The sequence below is a fragment of the Odocoileus virginianus genome, chromosome 14 (genome assembly GCF_023699985.2).
Source record: "Odocoileus virginianus isolate 20LAN1187 ecotype Illinois chromosome 14, Ovbor_1.2, whole genome shotgun sequence".
In the NCBI taxonomy this organism is placed as follows: Eukaryota; Metazoa; Chordata; class Mammalia; order Artiodactyla; family Cervidae; genus Odocoileus; species Odocoileus virginianus.
The window spans coordinates 46,198,208-46,219,874 of NC_069687.1; the positions used below are offsets into that span (position 1 = coordinate 46,198,208).

Here is a 21,667-nt window from a genome sequence, read left to right on the forward strand (position 1 = left end):
ATAAAAGAAACAGGAAACTTTGCCATTTGCAACTACCGGATGAACCCTAAAGGCATTAAGTGAAATAAAACAGAGACAAATAGTGTATAATCTAACCTATACGTGGAAACAAAAATAAAAAAGAACTGAAAAAAAAAAAAAAACCACAAACTCATAGAAACAGAACAGACTGGTGATTGTCGGGTGGATGAAATGCATGAAGTGGGTGAAAAGGTACAAACTTTCTTTTATAAAATAGTAAGTCATGGGGATGTAATGTACAACATGGAGATGACAGTTAATAAAACTGTAATGCACATTTCAAAGTCACTAAGAGTACATCCTCAAAGTTCTCATGACAGGAAAAAAATTTTCTATATATGGTGACAGATGTTAACTACATTATGGTAGTGATATATATAACTATCACATCATTATGTTGCATACTTGAAACTAATATAATGTTGTATGTCAACTGTAATTCAAAAAAGTAAATAAATAAGGTCTGGGCAAAATGGTCCTTGGTACTAGGTGTACACCTAGATGATTACACGTATGATAAAATATTTTAAAGCACTGGAAATATATACAAAAACTGCTTTTTTGCTTTTAAAGGTTAAGCATATCACTATGGGTAAGAAGTCAACTAGTTCTTTTCGGTTCCTTTTAAGTCTGGAGACCTTGAAGGTACTCTCTGAATGCCATTTGTTACACATCCTGGAACTTAACTGTCTCCACTTAGCAAATCAGGTTAACTCTGGGGGATGTCGATTTCCAAACAGAACACCTGACAGCAGAGCCTCTGAAGTTTGCCAATTATCCTATTCTAATAGGGTGAGACAGACATTTTGACATATTTTTTTCTTTGTATTCCTATTTGGAATAGAACAAATTAGTCCTAAAGCTACTTGATTTCCCTGAATTTCCACTAGATCTGACTAGTTCGATTTAGACTTTGAGGTTGGGATACACCCTCACTCTCAGGCAAAGAACGGGAAAGCAGACTTTCCATCCGGAGGAAATGGCAATTATCTATTTCTTAATGAACATCTATCTGATGTGAAGATGACTGAGTGAGCCTCGTGTGTGCAAATACACGAGCGAATGGAGAAAGGAGAAGGAAATAAGGGGCCCCCCTCTCCGAACCTCTGTTTCAGCGAGCTGGCATCAACAGAGCGGAGGCACGGAGAAGCGGCAACTGGAGCAAAGGGGTACCAGGACAGCCAAGCGGAGCGAAGAAGGGGCGGGACGGCGCGGCCTCCGCTCCTCCTCGGTCGGGGCGGGCCCGAGACCGCGACCCACCTCTCCCGCGCCGTCCTCGTCAAGGCGCCACGGTACAGCCATGCCGGGCCGCCTGATGCGGAGCCTCTGGCAGCGATGGCGCCGTTACAGGTACCGCTTCGTACCCTGGATCGCGCTGAACCTAAGCCACAACCCGAGGTGAGAGGGCGACGCGGCTGGATCCAGGCCGTTTTCCTACCTCCCAGCGCCGCCATCGCGGCCGGGGCGACTTACGCTAGCGGACCGAGGTGGGCGGAGCCTTAGGCGAGTGGAGCCTCAAGCAGGCGGAGCCTAAGACGGCCTACGGGCCTGAGGCGGGCGGGACCTGAGTGGGCGGGGCTCGAAGTGGGCAAGGCCCCAGGTGGGCGAGGCGGAGGCTGGCTGAGTCCGAGGCCGGCTGGGGGCCTGAAGACTGCGCGGGGCTTTTAGGTGGGCGGGGCCTAAGGCGCATTTCCCATCGTTCCCGGCGCTGCGAGGTCTCCCAGACCGTGTTGCCCGCGGGCGCTGGCTGGCGTTTTAAGTCTTAACGTCTGCAGAGGTTGGGTGCTTGTGTTTGGGCAAAAAAATAGGAACTTTTGAAAAAGGGAAATAACTTGTACGGCGTGAAGGTGCGTGGCCTTCTCTCTATCCAGGCATAGTTAGGAGCTTGAAGTGCCTTAGAAAAGCCAAACCGTGGTTTATTTTTACAGCTCTGTAGTTTGTACGGAGAAAACAACCCAGCTCGGCTGTGAGGGTAACAGCTTGGAGTAGTTGACGTACAAAAACGAAGAAGAAGCCACCAAAAGCACGTCGGAGTATTGGGTTTAGAATACGGATTCAGTTCCTAAAGAAGGCCATCTAGCTGAGTGGATGGCCGTAGGATCAGTGTTAATACTGGCTTTAGTAAATAGCCTTCTTGGAAGAAGTCAACGCGATGCTTACTTAAATAGGCAGACTAGCTCGGTTGAAGGCTGGTTAATAGCCAAAGAGCTCTCCCAGAGTTTAGTACTACAGAAATGTAAATTCAGGTGCATCATTACTACTATCAAACTGTGAGGCGGAAATTGGTTCCTTGTAAGTAAAACAAAAAGTAGAATAATACTTAAAAAGTGATCCTTAAAGTACTCCTGAGAGAGACTGACGACATATATATTGTTAAATGTGTCTTTGAAGCTACACGCGTGTAAAAAGAGCCATTGCAATTTGAGGACGTAATGGCTTTAGGTGTACTGGGAACCAACCCATTTTCTGCTTCTGGTTCTGCTGTTTACCAGCTTTAGGACAGTTGGGCAAGTTCCCTAACATCTCTAGGCTTGAGTTTCCTTGTCTGCAAAAATGGGATAATGAAAGTAAGGACCCAACAGAATTTGGTATGGAATGGGCCTTTTGTAAGTATTAGCTCTTGTTGATTTGTTTAAGTATTGTTGGGAGTCAGGTAACTAGAACTGAACCCCCAAAACTCTTTTCTGAACTTCTTTTATGCGCTTCAAACACATGAGAATTATCTTCATAAAGGCCAGTAACCCTGAGAACATCAAGACAGTCTGGCTTTTATCAGTTGAAGGGTAGTGAATAGAAACTTTTCCCATTTTCAGGACCCTCCGATATGTTCCAGAAGAATCCAAAGACAAAGTTATCTCAGATGAAGATGTCCTAGGAACATTACTGAAAGTTTTCCAGGCTCTATTCGTAAATGATTTCAGTAAACAATCAGATATCTTGACTGTGCTTCCAGAACCTGTTAAATCAAAATATCAAGACCTACTGTCAGTTCAGCATCCAAGGGTGAAACAGCTTGAATACAGACATCAGCAGCAAAATACCTTTACGCCAGAAGAAATTCTTTATAAGACATTGGGTTTCAGTGTTGCCCGAGCACCTAGCTCATTGATTTCTGCTGGAAAAGGTGTCTTCGTTACTAAAGGATTGGTACAGAAAGGCGCGGTTGTATCTATGTATCCCGGTAATGACATAATTAGTACTTGACCAAGAGTTTCTTATATACAGATAAATATAAGTTCAACAGAATACCTAACCCTATAAACCTTACAGTAAGGGGTTGTATTGGAAATGATTTCCACAGATTTTTTTTTAATTGGCAGATAATTGCTTTACAGTGTTCTGTTGGTGTCTGCCATTCAACAACCTGAATCAGCCATAGGTATACATATGTCCCCTCGCTCTTGAGCCTCCTTCCACCACCCACACCCCACCCTCTAGGTTATCACAGAGTACCAGGTTGAGCTCCCTCTGTTAAACAGCAGCTTTCCACTAGCTCTCTATTTTATGTCTGGTAATATATATGTTTCAATGCTATTCTCTCGGTTTGTCCCACCCTCTCCTTCCCCATATCCACAAATCCATTCTTTATGTCTGCATCTGTATTCCTTCCCTGCAAATATGATTTCCATGGACTTTTAAATCTTGAGTTGGAAATTAACTGTTTGTAAATTATCTCATGTATTAGAAAGTATCCAGGAGCATTTTGGGATAAATGCATTTTTCTTTTAAGGAAATTTTCCTAATCAATATTTAAATTTAGGCGAGTTATAGTATGGCCTGCTTTGATAAGACTGATTACTTAGAAATTACTAGAGAGTAAGTCAGTTTGTCTTAGATAATAATTAAAGGTAAAAAATGATATGGATTAAAACATAAAGATTAAATTTAATCTATAAATCACTGAATAAAGATCTTCCTGCCATTTCTAAACTTGATAAGTAAAGCAGTTTCTTTGCAAAAGATCATTAACTGGAATCCTCAGTAGAATATGTTATTTGTTAAACCTGTTATTTGGTGCAGTAGAAAGTATGTGTGAATGTTTGTCAGACATACCTGTTTTTTAAGTAGTCATTCTACTATCTTCTAATTCTATGTCCTTAAACAGGGGCATCTCAGTTTCCTCCTTCACAACTGTCCTAACTCTGTAAAGACTAAACAGAACAAGCCGGCAACAAACAAATAAATACCAAAATAAACTTAATAAATAAATTAACAGGGCTTCCCTGGTGGCTCAGACGGTAAAGTGTCTGTCTGCAATGCAGGAGACCCAGGTTCGATCCCTGGGTTGGGAAGATCCCCTGGAGAAGGAAATGGCAGCCCACTTAAGTACTCTTGCCTGGAAAATCCCATAGACGGAGGAGCCTGGTAGGCTACAGTCCATGGGGTGGCAAAGAATCAGACACGACTGAGCAACTTCACTTTCAACATGCCTGTGGCATAGGAAGCACCCTGTAAATATTTGCTCCTTTCCTCCATTGCAGATGAAAGGAAAAATAGCCTGAATGCCAGCCTCATCTATTCCTGTACATATCTACACTAATTGATTAATAACAAAATACATTTCTTAAAAGTCTCTTTAATAGATGTCAAATAGAACTCTACTTTAAAAAGAAAAACAAAAACACAACTTTGGAACTGAGCCTAAAATGTGGTGTTCACATGTGTGGACAAGTTGGTTCTGTGTTCCTTCTGATATTGGGCACTTTTTAAAGAGGGAAGTAGCCAAAGAGAATATGATAGTCTAGATTGGAGAATGGAAACATTAGAAAAAGGTAGAGAAATTAAAGCAAATTCTTCCATGTTATGTTCCAAAGAAAGGTCCTTATCATGATGGTTATGATTTTTATAAGTTGCTATAATATGTTTTTATCTTGTATATTAGGTACAGTATATCAGAAGTACGAGCCAATCTTTTTCCAGTCCATTGGAAATCCGTTTATTTTTAGATGCCTAGATGGGGTACTCATTGATGGAAATGACAAAGGAATATCAAAAGTCGTGTATAGGTAAGTTGGTGCCATGTTCAAATTTAATTGTAGGAGACAGAACCATACCACAATGACTCTGACCACTGGCATTTATACTTTAAGTAAAAATCTATTTAGCAAGCCAGAACAAGATATGGAGGAAACTTAAGGGCATGTTACTCAGTGAGAAGGCTGATTTGGAAAAGGCTGCATAATATATATAAAGTCCAACTATATGACATTCTAGCAAAAGCCAAACTATGGAGACTGTAAAATGATGAGCATGTGCTAAAGTCTGGGGAGGTGAGGAGAGGGCAATAGGTGGAGCATGGAGAATTTTTAGGGCAGTGAAAATATTCTATGATAACCATCATGACGGATAACCTCTCATCATACATGTATCCAAACCCATAAAATGTACACCACCGAGAGTGAGCTATAAGGCAAACTGTAGACTCTGAGGTGGTTATGATGTGTCAGTGTCGGTTCATCAGTTGTACCAAACATACCGCTGTGGTTGGGGATGGTGAAAACGGGGGAGGCCGTGCATGTATGGGAATGGGGGGTACCTAAGAAACATCTGTACCTTTTCCTCAGTTTTGCTGTGAACCTTAAACTCTTCTGAAAAAGTCAATTTAGAAAATTGACCAAAAATAAAATCTATTTAATTGCCCAGTTGATTAGATAAGTTTTTTTAACACAGACTTCAAGAACGAGCTTATGGTTGCTGGGGGGTGGGTGGGGAGAAGAATGGGGGGAAGGGATAATTAGGGAGTTTGGGATAGACAGGTACACACTGCTATATTTAAAATGGATAGCCAGCACTGTATAGCACATGAAACTCTGCTCAATGTTATGTGGCAGCCTGGATGGGAGGGGAATCTGGGGGAGAATGGGTACATGTATATGTATGACTGAGTCCCTTCTCTGCTAACATGAAACTATGACAACATTGTTTGTTTATCAGCTATACCCTAATACAAAATTAAAAAGTTTAAAACAATAAAAAGTTTTTAAGAAAAATTTCACTGCTCAATTCTAGGGTTAACTGAATTTTAAGATACAGAGGGACAGTCTCTTAGCTAATGCTTCCACATGTTTCAGATCTTGCCATGGGAGGGATCGACTTGGCCCTTTAAAAATGAGTGATAGTACATGGCTAACATCAGAAATTCATAATCCATTGGCTATAGGACAGTATGTGAACAATTGCTCAAATGGTAAGTTGGCACCTTGGGGCTGTGAGATAAAAATATAGCAGTGGTAATGTTCCTCCTTTGCCATATGACTGAGTGCCAGAGGCAGTTAAGTTTAATATCTCAGATATTGAAAGCCCTTAAGTAAATTTTATAATCGCTGATATCAACCAGAGAATTTGGGGAGATAATGATATTTTTTAATTGGAATTCTTTAACTGTTTTTATTCTGATTTTGCAATAAATGAGGCAATTGATAACTGCCCTTTTGATCACTATTATTTATTTTTACTAGTTATCTTAGAAATTATTTTGTCAGTTCCTCAACACAGCCTTACAGATTAATCACTACATTGGTTCTGTTACTAAGTTTGTGAGTTACCAATCTTCTCTAGGGCTTTACTTTCCTATAAGCTTGATCATCTGGCTACATTTAACACAGACTTTGGTGTTAGACATGAACTTGAAGCCTGACTCTTCTACTTAACCTTTATTCTCTCTGAGCCTCTGTCTCCTAATCTTCAAAAAGTAAATAATAAAACATGCAAATATATGTATATATACAATCTCGCAGTGCCTGGAACATAATAGTGATTATTAATTTGAGCATTTTCTGATAATTTAGAAAACCATACATCAATTGCCGTAATTCAGTACTGTTTTCCATGACCTGATAAAATGGTTCTGCTTCTAAAAGTTTTATACTTGTTCTTAGACAGAGCAGCTAATGTCTGTTATCAGGAATTTGATGTGCCTGCAGTTTTCCCTATAGAACTGAAGCAGTATCTTCCAAACATTGCCTACAGCTATGACAGACAAAGGTTAGTCTTCGCGAAAAGTTTTTCCTATCTTCTGTCTTATGCTGTACCTTAAAATAGATACATATTTTCTAAGAAAAAACTATAGAGAGTTTGGGTTTTTGTGTGTGTGTGTGTGAAAAAGTATAACTTAGATTTTTATGTTCATCATAAAATGTGTTAATGTAGGTTATTTGAAATTTAAAAATTTCTATTAACTTAGCTCATTCTGGTTATTATTACCACCCACTTTTATTCTATGTAGTACTTTATAAGTTTCAACCTTAAAAGTTTTTTTAGGCGATTCTATTGTTTCTCCGACCTTCAAACACTTCAAATAAGCTTTAATCATTTTAAGAATCCTGTTCTCCATTTTACATGAAAGCACCCAGTTGAAGAAAGGGACCAAATTTTACATGTTATTGACTTTGTGTACTTCACTATTAGATTCAGAAACTTAAGAGTGAATAAAAGGGAAATATTCAAAAAAATATGCATTTTTTTTGCTTTTGTTTTTATTTTTATATAATTTTTAAAGAGTATTTTCCATTTACAGTCATTACAAAATATTGGTTATATTCCCCATGTTGTACACTGCATCCTTGTAGCCTGTCTTATACCCAGAAGTTTGTACCTCTTACTCTCCTACCCTTGCATTTCCCCTCCCACCCACTGGTAACCACTAGTCTGTTCTCTGTGCATCTGCTTTTTCCTTGTTATATTCACTAGTATGTTGTATTTTTTAGATTCCACACACAAGTGATAAGAATAAATATTTATGGCTGCACTGCATCTTCTTGGCTGCACACAGGCTTTCTCTAGCTGCAGTGCGCAGGCTTCTCACTGCAGTGGTCTCGCGCTGCGGAGCCCATTGGCTCTGGGCACACAGGCTTCAGCAGTTGTGGCATGTGGGCTTTGAAGTTGCGGTTTGTGGACTCTAGCGCTCTGACTCAGTAGTCATGGTGCGTGGGCTTAGCTGTCCCGCAGCATGTGGGGCTTCCCGGATCAGGTATCGAACCCGTGTCCCCTGCCTTGGCAGGTGGAGTCTTCACCACTGAGCCACTAGGGAAGCCCAAGAATATATGTATTTTTAATGTAACATTTATTTTTAGTGCATTAAGTGGAAAGTCTACTGAGAATACTCAAGTAACAATTTTTAAATATAAGTAATTATATATAGCTAAGAGTTTTTTTTTTTAACAATGCTATAGGAAGACATTACCTTTATATCATTTCACTTAGCTGCCAGTTGCTAGCAAACTTTATTTTACACAGGTCCTATTGTCCTTTGATGATGAATGATATTTAAAACTTAAACAATTCCCTATACTTAAAACTTGATGACTTTTATGTCTCTATATGTATGTGTGTGTGTGTTTTAACAATGAAGTTTTTTTAACCTGATATTCTGGGGCATAATATTATTACTGTTCAGCAAGTACAGGAAAAGTTAGAAGAGTAGGAACATTAAGGGTATGCATATGTCTTATTGTGTCCATAAAAGGTATTTTTTAAAATTTCAATAAATTTTAAGTAACGTTTCCAGCTTTGCAGAGTACAAAGATACAAATTAATTTTTTTTGAAGTGTTGAACTATAATGTCATTTTAAAATGCATCTTATGATACCAGTTTTGAGGACTGGAACATAGAAACATTTTCAAAGAAGTAGTCAGTTATATATACTTGTTAATTTGTGGGCTTTTTAAATGATGCAAAACAAATATGCTCTAAAATGCCTCCATCAGTGATGAGAGCTATTTCTTTATGGAAATCAAGTACATAAATTGAGATGATAGTAAGGAATCTGAATAAAATTATCAATAAAATCCATCTTGATGGATTTTGTATGAGCTTGTATCTGTTAACACTCCTAACATTTGTCTGTTTTTTTGTTTGCAGTCCACTACGATGTGTCGTTCTTGTTGCACTCAGGGACATTGAACAAGGAGAAGAGCTTTTTTCAAACTACTATACAATTGTCAGCTAACTCTATGAAATTACGTTTACTACTCAGTTATTGAGTTAATTCTAAATGTTTGTTATTAAGTTCCACGTGCAGAACAAATGTTTTATACCTAATTGGACTGGGAATTTTATTTTTATTGATATTAGTATTTCATCATAAAACCTATTTGCTTTGTTACAATTTCAAATTTGTAATGCAATTCCAGTGTTAATTTGGTTTTCACCTAAGTACATAGTAGCTCACTAAATTAAAAGCCACCATCTGAACTTATAATTTCAACTATTCTTTTGATTGTCTTTGATAGTTTATCAAATTTTAGCCAAGTCATCAGCAGTTCTTACATGTTGATGTGTACTAACATCCATAAAAACTTATTCAGAATAAACCAAGACCAAAAATATTTGTTGTGTTGTCATGAGTTAATTGGGGTTTGTGTATAATTTCAAGATTGTTTTAGCTGGTTAAGGGGGCAATGGGGAGTCATTATACTATTTTCTCTATTTGAACATTTTCACACACGTGCACACCTACAAAGCTTAAGAGACTGTAAGAGAGATTGTTTTGGCATGGAAATATAGTTAAAAGATAGTGGTGGGAGGAACACCTATTCCCCACTTCTCATGTTTAGAAGGCTTCCATTAGTAATTCTTCCTCTCTCTCCACCTTTTGGAGGAAGAATAGTTCTCTGAGATTACTTTTAGAGAAGAACTAGACACCATGGCCCAAACCCCACTAGTTCCTTCTCTGTGGACTCTCCCAGTAGAGTCTGTTCTGGGTGGTTCTCAGCCCTGGATGGGGAATAGCCTGTAGTCAGCCCAGCCAGGAGAGGAGTGAGTCTAGTTCAGAGGTGGAGTATCAAGTGAGCTGGCCTGGCATCAGCTCTGAAGCCACATTCTCCAGTTCTATTAGTAGGAGTTACTTTGATCCCCATCGACGTGACTCTTACATCCAGCCCTCAGCTCCATACTTGGATAGTGAGGGTGTGATTTATGGGCCTCTCCATGGCACCTGTACAACCAGATTCTGACCCTTTTTACTGCTACACCAACAGCTCTTCTCACTTAAGTTTATTGCAATTCCAGTAGCCTCCTAATTGCTTTCCATGCTTCCATTCCTGCCCCCTTTTCAGAATAGACAGCCAAGAGTGATTCTTTTAAGCACAAATCAGATCCTGCTGGCATCTACTCAGAACTCTTGACTACTCCTACTTTAGAATAAATGCCAAGTCCTTCACTGACCTCACATCCTGCTCTCTCCACACAGCCTCAGCTATCTCCTTACCACTCCTGAGACTCCGGGGTGCACTCCCACCTCAGGCTTTTTGTACTAGTTCTGCCTCCAAAAACCTCCCCGCAAATAGCCATATAGCTCATTCCGTCACCTTCCCTAACTAACCTACTGAAATTTACAATCTTCAACCGCCAACCCCAACACTCCCCATTCATTTCTCTTATGTAGCGTCTATGATGTATATGCACCTAAGTCCATGTGAGCATCTTTTTCTCAGCCTCATTTGTCTTTTATTTGTGCCACCAGGGGAACTCACTTTGTTAACAAGCCAAGGACTTCCCTGGTGGCTCAGTGGTAAAGAATCCACCTGCCAGTGCAGGAGACACGGGTTCAATCCCTGGTCCAGGAGGATCCCACATGCCTCGGAGCAGCTAAGCCTGTGCAACACACAGGCTATTGGGCCCGTGCTCTGGAGCCCAGGAGCCTCGACTACTGAAGCCTGAGCACCCTAGAGCCCGTGCTCCACACAAGAAGCCGCTGCAATGAGAAGCCCAAGAACAGCAACCAGAGTAGTCCCCACTTGCCGCAACTAGAGAAAAGCCCTCTTGCAGCAACAAAGACCCAGCACAGCCAAAAATAAAATATACAGTCTACATATATATATATATATAAAAGCCAAAAATAAAATATACATTCTACACATATATATGTAGAATGTATATTTTATTTGTATATTATTTATATATATTATTATTAGCATTATTTATATATATAGTATAGTATATATAAGTAAATAGTATTATTTATATATGTGTGTGTGTGTGTATATATACATATATATATATATATAAAAGAAGCCAAGTTAGTTGATCAAGAAGATCCTATTATCCAGAACTTTATGTTAAATACAGAAATGTAACTCCTGTGGTAGTGTTAGGTAGACTGATGCATTTAGGAGTGAAGTGTTGCCATGTCAGACTTTTTAAAAATAATTCATTAAAAAATGTGTATAACATAGAGTACAAATATGGTATAACATTAATTGTTCAATCAGGATTGTTCTTTATACTCTTACTTTAACTTTTGTCTTAAAAGTTTTACTATCTTAAGTTGGGAGGAAAGTTACCATCAGCTTAAGTGTAATATAGTGAAACAAACATCAAATTCATCAAACATTTACTGAATGCCTACTATGTGAAGGGTCCTGGAAGATTCAAAGAATAAAACAGTTCCTGCTGATAAAATGCTCACAATGGGAGCATAAAGCGTGCCAGTATGATGACTTGGTCTGGACTAGAGGGATGGAGTTATTTTTAAAAAAGAAAACACTGCTATTTTTTTTTAAATCATTTTTTCCTTACTGGAAAAACTTTTCAAGAATTTCTTGAACACTTTCTGAATAACTTTTCAAGATTTATAAATGACTTATTTCATTTCTGACATGTTTATGAAATATTTTTAATTCTACACCAGAAAAACAACTTCATGGCATTATTAGCTTTACTTGTATAAAAACAATCTCATCAAAATCTAGGTATACTATGAAGCATGTCTCTTGCTGAAGTGAATGCCAGCTAAAGTATATTAAGCCTTGAAAAATGTGAGCATTTCTGATCTAGGACTAGGACCTCAGTGCTCCTGTGCAGTTTTCTTCAGAGAACCCAGCCAGTCACAGAAAAGAATACAGATTAGAGATCCCTTACCTGGGTGGGAAATCCTAAACAGTGCTACACCCCAAGACTAATTTAAATTAAAAATGGAAGTGTGTATAACAAACTACCGAATTGAAGATGCCACGAAACCTTTGAAAAAGGAAGAGAAGCAGTATGCTGGAAAAGCAAACCATGGATGGATGAAATGGGTTAAGGTCTACAAGTGGCTAGATTACTCTGCTCTCACGAGGCTCTCCTCCCTCCCCTAAACGCCTAAAGTGCTGTGCTCTCATATGGCACCCGTCTGCACGCCTGGCTGTATTTAGCCAAGAAACACTGTTGTTTCTCCCCACTTTGAAGGCACTTCTGTGTATGTGTCCACCAGGGAGGCCTGCTCATCAAGGCTCTTTGGTGTCTGTGAATGAAGAAATGTGGTTTTAGATGAGCAACTGAAGCAAAGATGTCCTCTTGTCCTTGTACAAAATCTGGACATTATGCGCCATCTGATCACTGCATATTAAGAAAGCAAATAGAGAAAGCTCTGGTCAGAACAAGTGAAATACGGGGACTTGTGAAATTAGGCCAAAGTGAGATATTTAGCTTGGGAAGACGAAGACTAGGGAAAGTTATTTCCGGAGTCTACCAAACAAAAGACAGGGATCAAGACCATCCCCAAGAAAAAGAAATGCCAAAAGGCAAAATACTGTCTGAGGAGGCCTTACAAATAGCTGAGAAAAGAAGAGACGCTAAAGGCAAAGGAGAAAAGGAAAGATATACCCATTTGAATGCAGAGTTCCAAAGACTAGCAAGGAGAGATAAGAAAGCCTTCCTCAGTGATCAATGCAAAGAAATAGAGAGAAACAATAGAATGGGAAAAACTAGATATCTCTTCAAGAAAATTAAAGATACCAAGGGAAGATTTCATGTAAAGATGGGCTCAATAAAGGACAGAAATGGTATGGACCTAACAGAAGCAGAAGATATTAAGAAGAGGTGGCAAGAATACACAGAAGAACTGTACAAAAAATCTTCATGACCCAGATAATCACGGTAGTGTGATCACTCACCTAGAGCCAGACATCCTGGGATGTGAAGTCAAGTGGGTTTTAGGAAGCATCACTACAAACAAAGCAAGTGGAGGTGATAGAATTCCAGTTGAGCTATTTCAAATCCTAAAAGATGATGCTGTGAAAGTGCTGCACTCAATATGCCAACAAATTTGGAAAATGCAGCAGTGGCAACAGGAAAAGGTCAGTTTTCATTCCAATCCCAAAGAAAGGCAATGCCAAAGAATGCTCAAACCACCACACAGTTGCACTCATCTCACATGCTAGTAATGCTCAAAATTCTCCAAGCCAGGCTTCAACAGTACGTGAACTGTGAAATTCCAGATGTTCAAGCTGGTTTTAGAAAAAGCAGAGGAAACCAGAGATCAAATTGCCAACATCTGCTGGATCATCAAAAAAGCAAGAGAGTTCCAGAAAAACACCTATTTCTGCTTTATTGACTACGCCAAAGCCTTTGACTTTGTGGACCACAAACAAACTGTGGAAAATTCTGAAAGAGTTGGGAATACCAGACCACCTGACTTGCGTCATGAGGTATCTGTATGCAGGTCAGGAAGCAACAGTTACAACTGGACATGGAACAGACTGGTTCCAAATCGGGAAAGGAGTATGTCAAGGCTGTATATCATCATCCTGCTTATTTAACTTATATGCAGATTACATCATGAGAAATGCTAGACTGGATGAAGCACAAGCTGGAATCAAGATTGCTGGGAGAAATATCAATGATCTCAGATATGCAGATGACACCACCCTTATGGCAGAAAGCGAAGAACTAAAGAGCCTGTTGATGAAAGTGAAAGAGGAAGAGTGAAAACGCTGGCTTAAAGCTCAACATTCAGAAAACTAAGATCATGGCATCTGGTCCCATCACTTCATGGCAAATAGATGGGGAAACGAAACAGTCACAGACTTGATTTTCTTGGGCTCCAAAATCACTGCAGATGGTGACTGCAGCCATGAAATTAAAAGATCCTTACTCCTTGGAAGAAAAGCTATGACCAACCTAGACAGCATATTAAAAAGCAGAGACATTACTTTGCCAACAAAGGTCCATCTAGTCAAGGCTATGGTTTTTCCAATAGTCATGTATGGATGTGAGAGTAGGACTATAAAGAAAGCTGAGCGCAGAATTGATGCTTTTGAACTGTGGTGTTGGAGAAGACTCGAGAGTCCCTTGGACTGCAAGGAGATCCAACCAGTCCATCCTAAAGGAATTCAGTCCTGAATATTCATTGGAAGGACTGATGTTGAAGCTGAAACTCCCAATACTTTGGCCACCTGATATGAAGAGCTGACTCATTTGAAAAAACCCTGATTCTGGGAAAGACTGAAGACAGGGAGGAGAAGGGGATGACAGAGAATGAGATGATTGGATGGCATCACCAACTCAATGGACATGAGTTTGAGTAAACTCCGGGAGTTGGTGATGGACAGGGAGGCCTGGTGTGCTGCAGTCTCTGGGGTCGCAAAGAGTCAGACACGACTGAGTGACTGAACTGAACCAAACTATGAACATTATAATAAGGAAGACTAGTTTACTATAAATATATACTATGAAATAACATCTAATCAGATGTCAGGTCTCCCTAAATGACAACAGTTACTGAGAACAGTGTTTGAAACGTAACAGACATTCAATAAGTATTTCCTGAAGGAAACTAAAAGTACATATAATCCTCACTTTGGGATAGCTAGAGTTTTATTGTATTGATAGATGGACATTTACTGTAGAGGATTTAAAGAAAAGTATTTTACCTATCAATTGTATTTACCTATCAAATATCATTTACTACATCTAAAACCAACTTAACAGTGCTTAAATATCTGCCCATGTGTTACAGCTTAAGGGTCATTAGATAAAAATCTATTTGTGGAAATACTCACACGAACCAAGAAAAAAAAAGATTTCCAGCTTTTTATTTCTGGAACTGTACACCAGGTATTAAAGTACAACAAATACAAAATAATGCTCAAAAAAATCAGTGTTTATGTACAAATATTAAAATCAATGCAACAATAGCAACTTCCTCTTGAACATCTGATACTAAAACTTGTTCTGATTGTCACTAATCAATCTCATACTCACGGCGTACTTATTTCAAACCGGGACAACTGGAATCACTGGTCATCTAAGAGGAGTTTTAATATCTACCATATTTAACAATAAAACTAACAGTTTCCTCCTTTTAGTGAAAAAATTAAGAACTTTTTAAAAAACATAGTAATGTCAATATTTTTATAAATTATTTCAATTTCCATTTGTAGACAATGTGCTTTGAAACTCTGGGCAAACAATCTCCTTGGTGGTCAGGTTTATTCATTAGTTTACATTCAAAGTTGAAATATTTACTAGAGACTTTGGTTAAATTAAATAGTTTCACTATGCTCTATTAGAATCTGATGTTCTCAAATATTATGACCCTCAATTGTACAAATTAAAAAGGAAACAATTGCACAGTTCTTTGACCTAATTGTACAGACTTTAGTATTGTTTAAACAGTATTCTACATCCTTCAAGTAAATTCAGCAGTTGACCATAACAAGAGGAAAACTAAACACTGAAAAAGCTAGCATGAAAAAGTGGAGTACAACTAACAAAAGTAAAGTATTGCTATAATCACAGCACCAGTTTCACTTCTAAATGAATCCGCTGTCCTCTTCAAACCCCCTGTACATAAAAAGACACATCAGCCAACACTGCAACTGCTCACCGTGGATTTTTGGTTTGTTCATATGAAAATAATATGGCAAAGAAAAAAAAAAGAATTTATCACAGTTTGTTATAAGAATTGTGCTTAACTCTTGATAATAAAGGCATTATTGTTTCTTCAAAAGACTGCAAATCAGTTATTTTCACACTCTCAAACGCAATTCTTCTAAGAAACAGTAACAAATTCTCTGTTAAGATGCTTAAACGGAAAGGAAAAAAAACCCAGTAAATCCAGATTTAAAAGGAAATTCAATAAATAGTTATTTTACATGAATAAAGTCATAGTGGTACAATTATGAATGTCACATCAAGCATGCACAAAAATGGTATTATACATGGAGGAAGCAGTCAGAAAATATTGAATTAGATCTAAAAAGATATGAAGAATTTACAGATATATACAAAAATCTTGCAAATTATTGCCTCATTTTAACAAGGAATTAAAAGTAAACGTTACCAGCTAGTTAGCACTCTCTAAGAGGCTAAAATCAGATTGGTGTTTAAAAATCTATTAAACTAGCTGGAATTTATTTTTCTCTCATATCATTTCTGGATTTTGGTCAAAAATCTTTATTTAAATAACTAAAGTGTCCATTCAACTTGCTGATAATCAAAACTTTAGATAAGAAACACTGTTTCCATCTTATATCAAGATCCCAGCAATGCATAGATAAACTGAATATATTACTGCATCAGCTACTGAGAATGGGCATGTTCATTTAAGTGCAACTGGTATTAGCATTCAGTCATCTTTGTGTAAATTATTTTATACAGACCAGCCACTGTAAACCCAGAGTAAAAATTAAAGTTATAACAATGGAAGATTATGGCCAGTATCTTACTAAATTATAGATGTATTCATTTTTAACAAAAGAAATTAGGTTCAAAGTTTAGCACAACACCACAGCAATATGAAGCTGACAACTTGGATAAAAATATCTGAAAGCAACAAAAAGCCCAGGCTACCCATTATTTACTGTGTGCATACAGGAATGCTGACTTTAGATGTATAAATTAGAGACTGACTTTAAGTTATTAATTTAACTACTTTCGTCCACTGTGCTAAACTAACTTTTTTAGTAAATGTGCTAATGCGTAAACACTTCAAAGCAATCTTCATTAAAATGCTGCAAAGAAAAATAAGAATACACATCATCCAAAACTAAGGATGTCATTGCAGTTCACAGTTTGTATAATAAATACCCTCCCTTTCCATCACTAAGGTCACTACATTCTATCTAGTCATCAGCACAACCTTGAAGCGACATACTTAAAAATATCAGCAATGTAGCCAAATATTTAAGTTTTGGCAAAGCAAGACAACTAGTAGAAATTGAAAAATTTAATTAAGACGGTGCAAAAAAAAAAGGAAAATTCTATGTTTAACTGAATTATAAAAGCAAAGCTTATCACATCCTAACACTGCATTACATATTGCATGAATTCACCTTATAACTTAAAGATGCATGTCTACAGAGCAAAAATGGCCAGAGTTTATGACAATGGTTTCTCATTCACAATGTTTAGAATAAAAATAAAAGTGAGTTTTGAGACGCATCTGAACGTCAATCACTTTTTAGAACTTAAAAGTGGTAACGTACCATTGTATTTCAGATAGAAACTCACATTTTTTTCCCCCAACTGGTCCAAGTTAAACAGAAAAGTTTAAATATACTTCAAGGTTCTACTGCATTATGTGTAGGATCTAGAAATCCCACCTAAAGATTAACATTTGAACTGCAGCACTACAAAACAACTGAAAAGGTGTCCCAAAATGTAAACCAGTCTAAGTGGCAACATCCTCGGCTTTGTAGACTGTGCCCTGCAAGTCAACTGCCTCAGGAAAAACTAAGTTATCAATGACCAGTATGACTTTTATGACTACAATCTTGATAATGGTGGACAAAACCCCATCTAAATACCGTATCTTCAAATGCCAATTTTTTAGCCAATAAATGAAATTACACAGAAGTTTTCTGGCAGTAAAATGACCAATTCTGTGTAAGGTAGCCCTGGTCTAGAATTTTGAAACAGGATCCAAGCAAGCGTCTTCATAATTTGCACGCAGTTCCTCGTGCTGGCTTCTATAAAGATGGACTTGCTGTTTTGTAAACTGAAGTGCTCTAGTTGAATAACATGAGAGAAGTTTCCATTTTTAAAAAAATCCTTGCATGTTTGTGCAGTTTAAAGAAACCTACCCCTGCTTTTATTTAATTAAGAAAATAAAACCAAAAAATGCTACATTGAGCAGGGATCAGGATCGGTACCTGTAAACATTGTTATTCCACTGCATCCATTACGGCAAAAGGAATCTACACGAAGAGAAGCCACTCCATTCAGTTCAGAACATCTGTGCTGGTTTTGAGATGGTGGCCTCTGTCTACAGGTTTTAAAACTGGGAGTGAGGGCAGTGGGAACAGAAAAGAATAGAAAAAGAAGGGAGTGGGGAAGAGGTACTGGGGATGAGGAAGAGATAAGCAGAGCTTAAAGCTGCACCACAGAGTTCAATCTTAGTTCCCAACTCTGCTGATCATAGTTCATTTCCACATTTATGGATTGAAAATGAAAATACTCTTGATAAATCAAGATATAGTTCTATACATACTGACATCACTGATGTCATAGTGAAAAAAGTTCAAACTTCCAGTGAAAGACTAAGCAAACCTGATACTTTCCTGGTACTGGTACTGCACACCCACTGTTTCTGGGCCCTTCACTCGTTTCATTCAGAATGCAGGGCGGCATGCTGATGCAGAGCGTGGGCACTGATGAAACCATTGGTCTCGTTGGCAGACAGACTGCCAAAGTCAGCCACAGACACAGCCATTTTGGCACTGGTGATATGATGTGTGTGATTTTCAAAGTCCACACCCAAATTATTTACAGAAACCTCATTCATAAAGGATTCAGGAACAGCAATGCCCATTTTCAATCTCTTTGCTGGTCTTTCTGACTCTTCACTGCACATGTTCATGGGGTTCAGCTCTGAGTGATAAAATCCAGTCTCAAATAAATTAAAACAATCACTTTCCCCATTGCTGGGCAGGGTGAGTAACTCCTCCGTTACAACAGGCACATGATTGACTTGTCCACGGGGCGTGTTGCCCAGTGGAGGAAAGCTATCATCCAAACAATTCACATCCGTTGGACTGCAGACGGTCGCTACACTGTTGGTCAAAGCTAAAAAGAAATGAGAAATGGTTTCAGTAAGTGGTCCCACATCATACGACAAAGAGGATATAATTCTGTCCCACATTATACTAAAAAATGCAAAAAGATGCTCATGTTATTACCTGTCAAATCACTGGCAGTGAAAGAGTTGAGAATGTTTAGCTGTTGATCAGGTACAGGCTCAGGTCGGTTAGAAGTTAAGGCTGAAGAATTTACTGTCCCACCCAGAGCTTCTGTTTCATCCACCAAACGATCCATATAGTCCCTAAAAAACACACCCAAATAATGTTGTGACTGCATATCACAGTTAAAAACAAAAATCCCTGAAGTCAAGCCCATGGTACTTACGTAACTCCAGGGTGATGGTTGTATCGTTTCTTTCCAAATTTTGTCTGTTGAGCAAAGTAATCGTAACGCTCAGATTTCTTCCACATATAGTAGAATGCTACACACTCAGCAACTGTTCTAGTTCTCACCTAATTAAAAAAAGTTGAATTTAAAAAACCAAAAAATTCTACACACCTTTTACACATTTTTTAATAACTTTTTTTTACACCCTTCAGTCTTATTTTCTATCTTCCTAATTATGAAATTCTGAACATGTTACTAGTAAACTGTCTTTATTTTCACACTATTTAATAATGAGGCTACCTTCCAAAGCCCAAGGCTTTTTTCAGAATGTAATAGTAATAATAAATGTGCACCCAGAAATTATCTTACATCTTTACTGAAAATCTTAAAACACTGACACTATACTTTTCTTCACTGAACTTTCACCATAATTCTGACTGTACCAAGGGTACTTGTTAACCCTGAGTGATCCATGAATGAGCCTCAATGGGATGTAGTAATTCCCAAAATGTCATTCAAGTACACTTTTCTAGTGAGAAGGGTGTAGCTTCATCAGATTATCAAAGGACTCCATGACCCAAAAGAGACTCCGTTTGCAAAGGGATCAGTTCTCAACCACATCTGGAATTTAAGATGATTGCCAGCTAAAGGCAAGATTTTTCCTCTACCATGCATTTGGTTCTTAGCTGCAACAAAGTCTGGTAGAAAATCAACAATGATAATGAAATTTGAGCCTCATTCAACTTGGCTCCACATCCAGACTAAGGTTTCTGTAACTATATACAGCTAAAGGTATGAGTTTAGACGTACAGAAAAAAATTCCGTATCTTTACCCATATAAACACTTTCTCCCCTGCTTAATTACCCAATAAGGAAGTTTCAGAACCTCTATGGTGATTAGTGGCTTTGTTAGAAGATCATAATATAGGAACAAGCATTTTAAACCAAGAAATAAAGTATACCTTTCAATAAACACATTAACCATAAGTCTCCAAAACTTGAAAGCAATCAAGATGTCCTTCAAATAGCAAATGGATAAACAAACTGGTACATGCATACAATGGGATATTATTCAGTGATAAAAAGAAATGAGCCACAAAAAAACATGGAGGAACCTTAAATGCATATTACTTAAGTCAAGAAGCCAATCTGCAAAGGCTACATACTGTATGATTCCAATTATATGACACAATTTTTAGATCACTGAAACTATTCTGTAGGATACTACAGTGGTGGATATGTATCATCATATATTTTTCAAAATCCATTGAATATATAACACAAAGAGTGAACCCTAATGTAAACTATAAACTTTGGGGGATAAAAATATGGCAGTGTAGATTTATCAGCTGTAATAAACACACCACTCTGGTGTGGGATGCTGATGGAGGAGGAAACCATGTGTGTGCGGGAGCAGGAAATACATGGGGCCTCTGTCTACTTTCTCTATTTGGCTATGAACTTAAAAACTGCTCTAAAAAATAAAGTCAATTTTTAAAAAACTGTGTATATATTCTAAAAAGCTTGAGATAATTATATCTTATTAAAATATGATTTGTTTATTCTTTCCTTTTGTCCTACAGAAACTAGGATTCTAAAATATTTAACTGGATATTCAATGCTTATTGCTATTCAATATTCTAGGCCTACTGCTTTTTAAACTAGATTTTGTATTTCAGAGCAGTATTGGGTTTGTGGCTCAGAGGGTAAAGAATCTGCCTGCAATGTAGGAGACATGGGTTCAATTCCTGTGTTGAGAAGATCTCCTGGAGAGGGAACTGGCAACTCCCTCCAGCATTCTTGCCTGGAGAATCCCACAGACAGAGGAGCCTGGCCAACCATGGGGTCACAAAGAGTCAGACACAACTGAGCGACTAGATGACATGACGCTGCGTTTACAGAGAGACTGTTCAGAAAGTAACCAATATGTTAATAGCATGGGAGCATTAACAAGTTACAGCTTTTCCCCACCTAAGTGACTTATAAATTAGTTGCTTATATTCGTTGTAATCACTAAACAATTTTTCTGTTTGTTTCTGTCTAATCGCCTAACTTACCTTATTCTTCTGTATAAGATGAAAATCTTTTCCAAAAAGCATGAGTGCATGTTCAAAGCTCCGGCATTCTTCTTCTGTCCATGCAGTCATTCCTTCTAAAGAAATTTTAAAACAAAATAAATTGGCCTCAAAACTCTTATATACAAATCACTGATTTACTTACAGTATGGTTTCCTAATAAAAGACTATAAACTTCTACACACACACACATACAAGTCCTTACTGAAAGTATGCTTTTAGTAATCCCAACTAAAAAATTTAGAATACCAAAATATAAACATTGGGTTTTTTCTCTGTATAATTTTTTTCTCTGTAATTTATGTTCATTGTTTTTCTGATTTCTTTTTTTAAAACAATGAGCATTTTTAATTAGAAAAAAATAAAATGTTATTTCCTCTATGGAAAAAAAAAAAGCCTTACTTTGGTCTTACATCAAAATCATTTATGGTCTCTTTAAATTAGAGACCATAAATAATCA

At 37.8% G+C, this 21,667-nt stretch overlaps 2 protein-coding genes across 3 annotated transcripts in view; one reads left to right on the forward strand and one right to left on the reverse strand.

The window, feature by feature from the left end:
• The first annotated feature begins 1,268 nt into the window (after nt 1–1,268).
• SETD9 (SET domain containing 9) lies at nt 1,269–9,348 on the forward strand. Its single transcript, XM_020894127.2, has 6 exons — nt 1,269–1,419; nt 2,835–3,202; nt 4,904–5,027; nt 6,093–6,208; nt 6,900–7,005; nt 8,882–9,348. The coding sequence occupies exons 1-6, from the start codon at nt 1,322–1,324 to the stop codon at nt 8,967–8,969; spliced, it is 900 nt and encodes a 299-aa protein (XP_020749786.1). The 5' UTR covers nt 1,269–1,321; the 3' UTR covers nt 8,970–9,348.
• Nucleotides 9,349–14,800: 5,452 nt separating this feature from the next.
• MIER3 (MIER family member 3) overlaps nt 14,801–21,667 on the reverse strand; it is a 33,393-nt gene continuing 26,526 nt past the window's right edge. For both annotated transcript variants that reach the window (XM_070476706.1, XM_070476705.1), the window contains 4 exons: nt 21,190–21,284; nt 19,130–19,257; nt 18,904–19,046; nt 14,801–18,790 (listed from right to left, as the gene is read on the reverse strand). In XM_070476706.1, the coding sequence (XP_070332807.1) occupies nt 18,333–18,790; nt 18,904–19,046; nt 19,130–19,257; nt 21,190–21,284 (824 nt within the window). In that variant the 3' untranslated portion in view covers nt 14,801–18,332. The remainder of the gene's footprint in view (nt 18,791–18,903; nt 19,047–19,129; nt 19,258–21,189; nt 21,285–21,667) is intronic.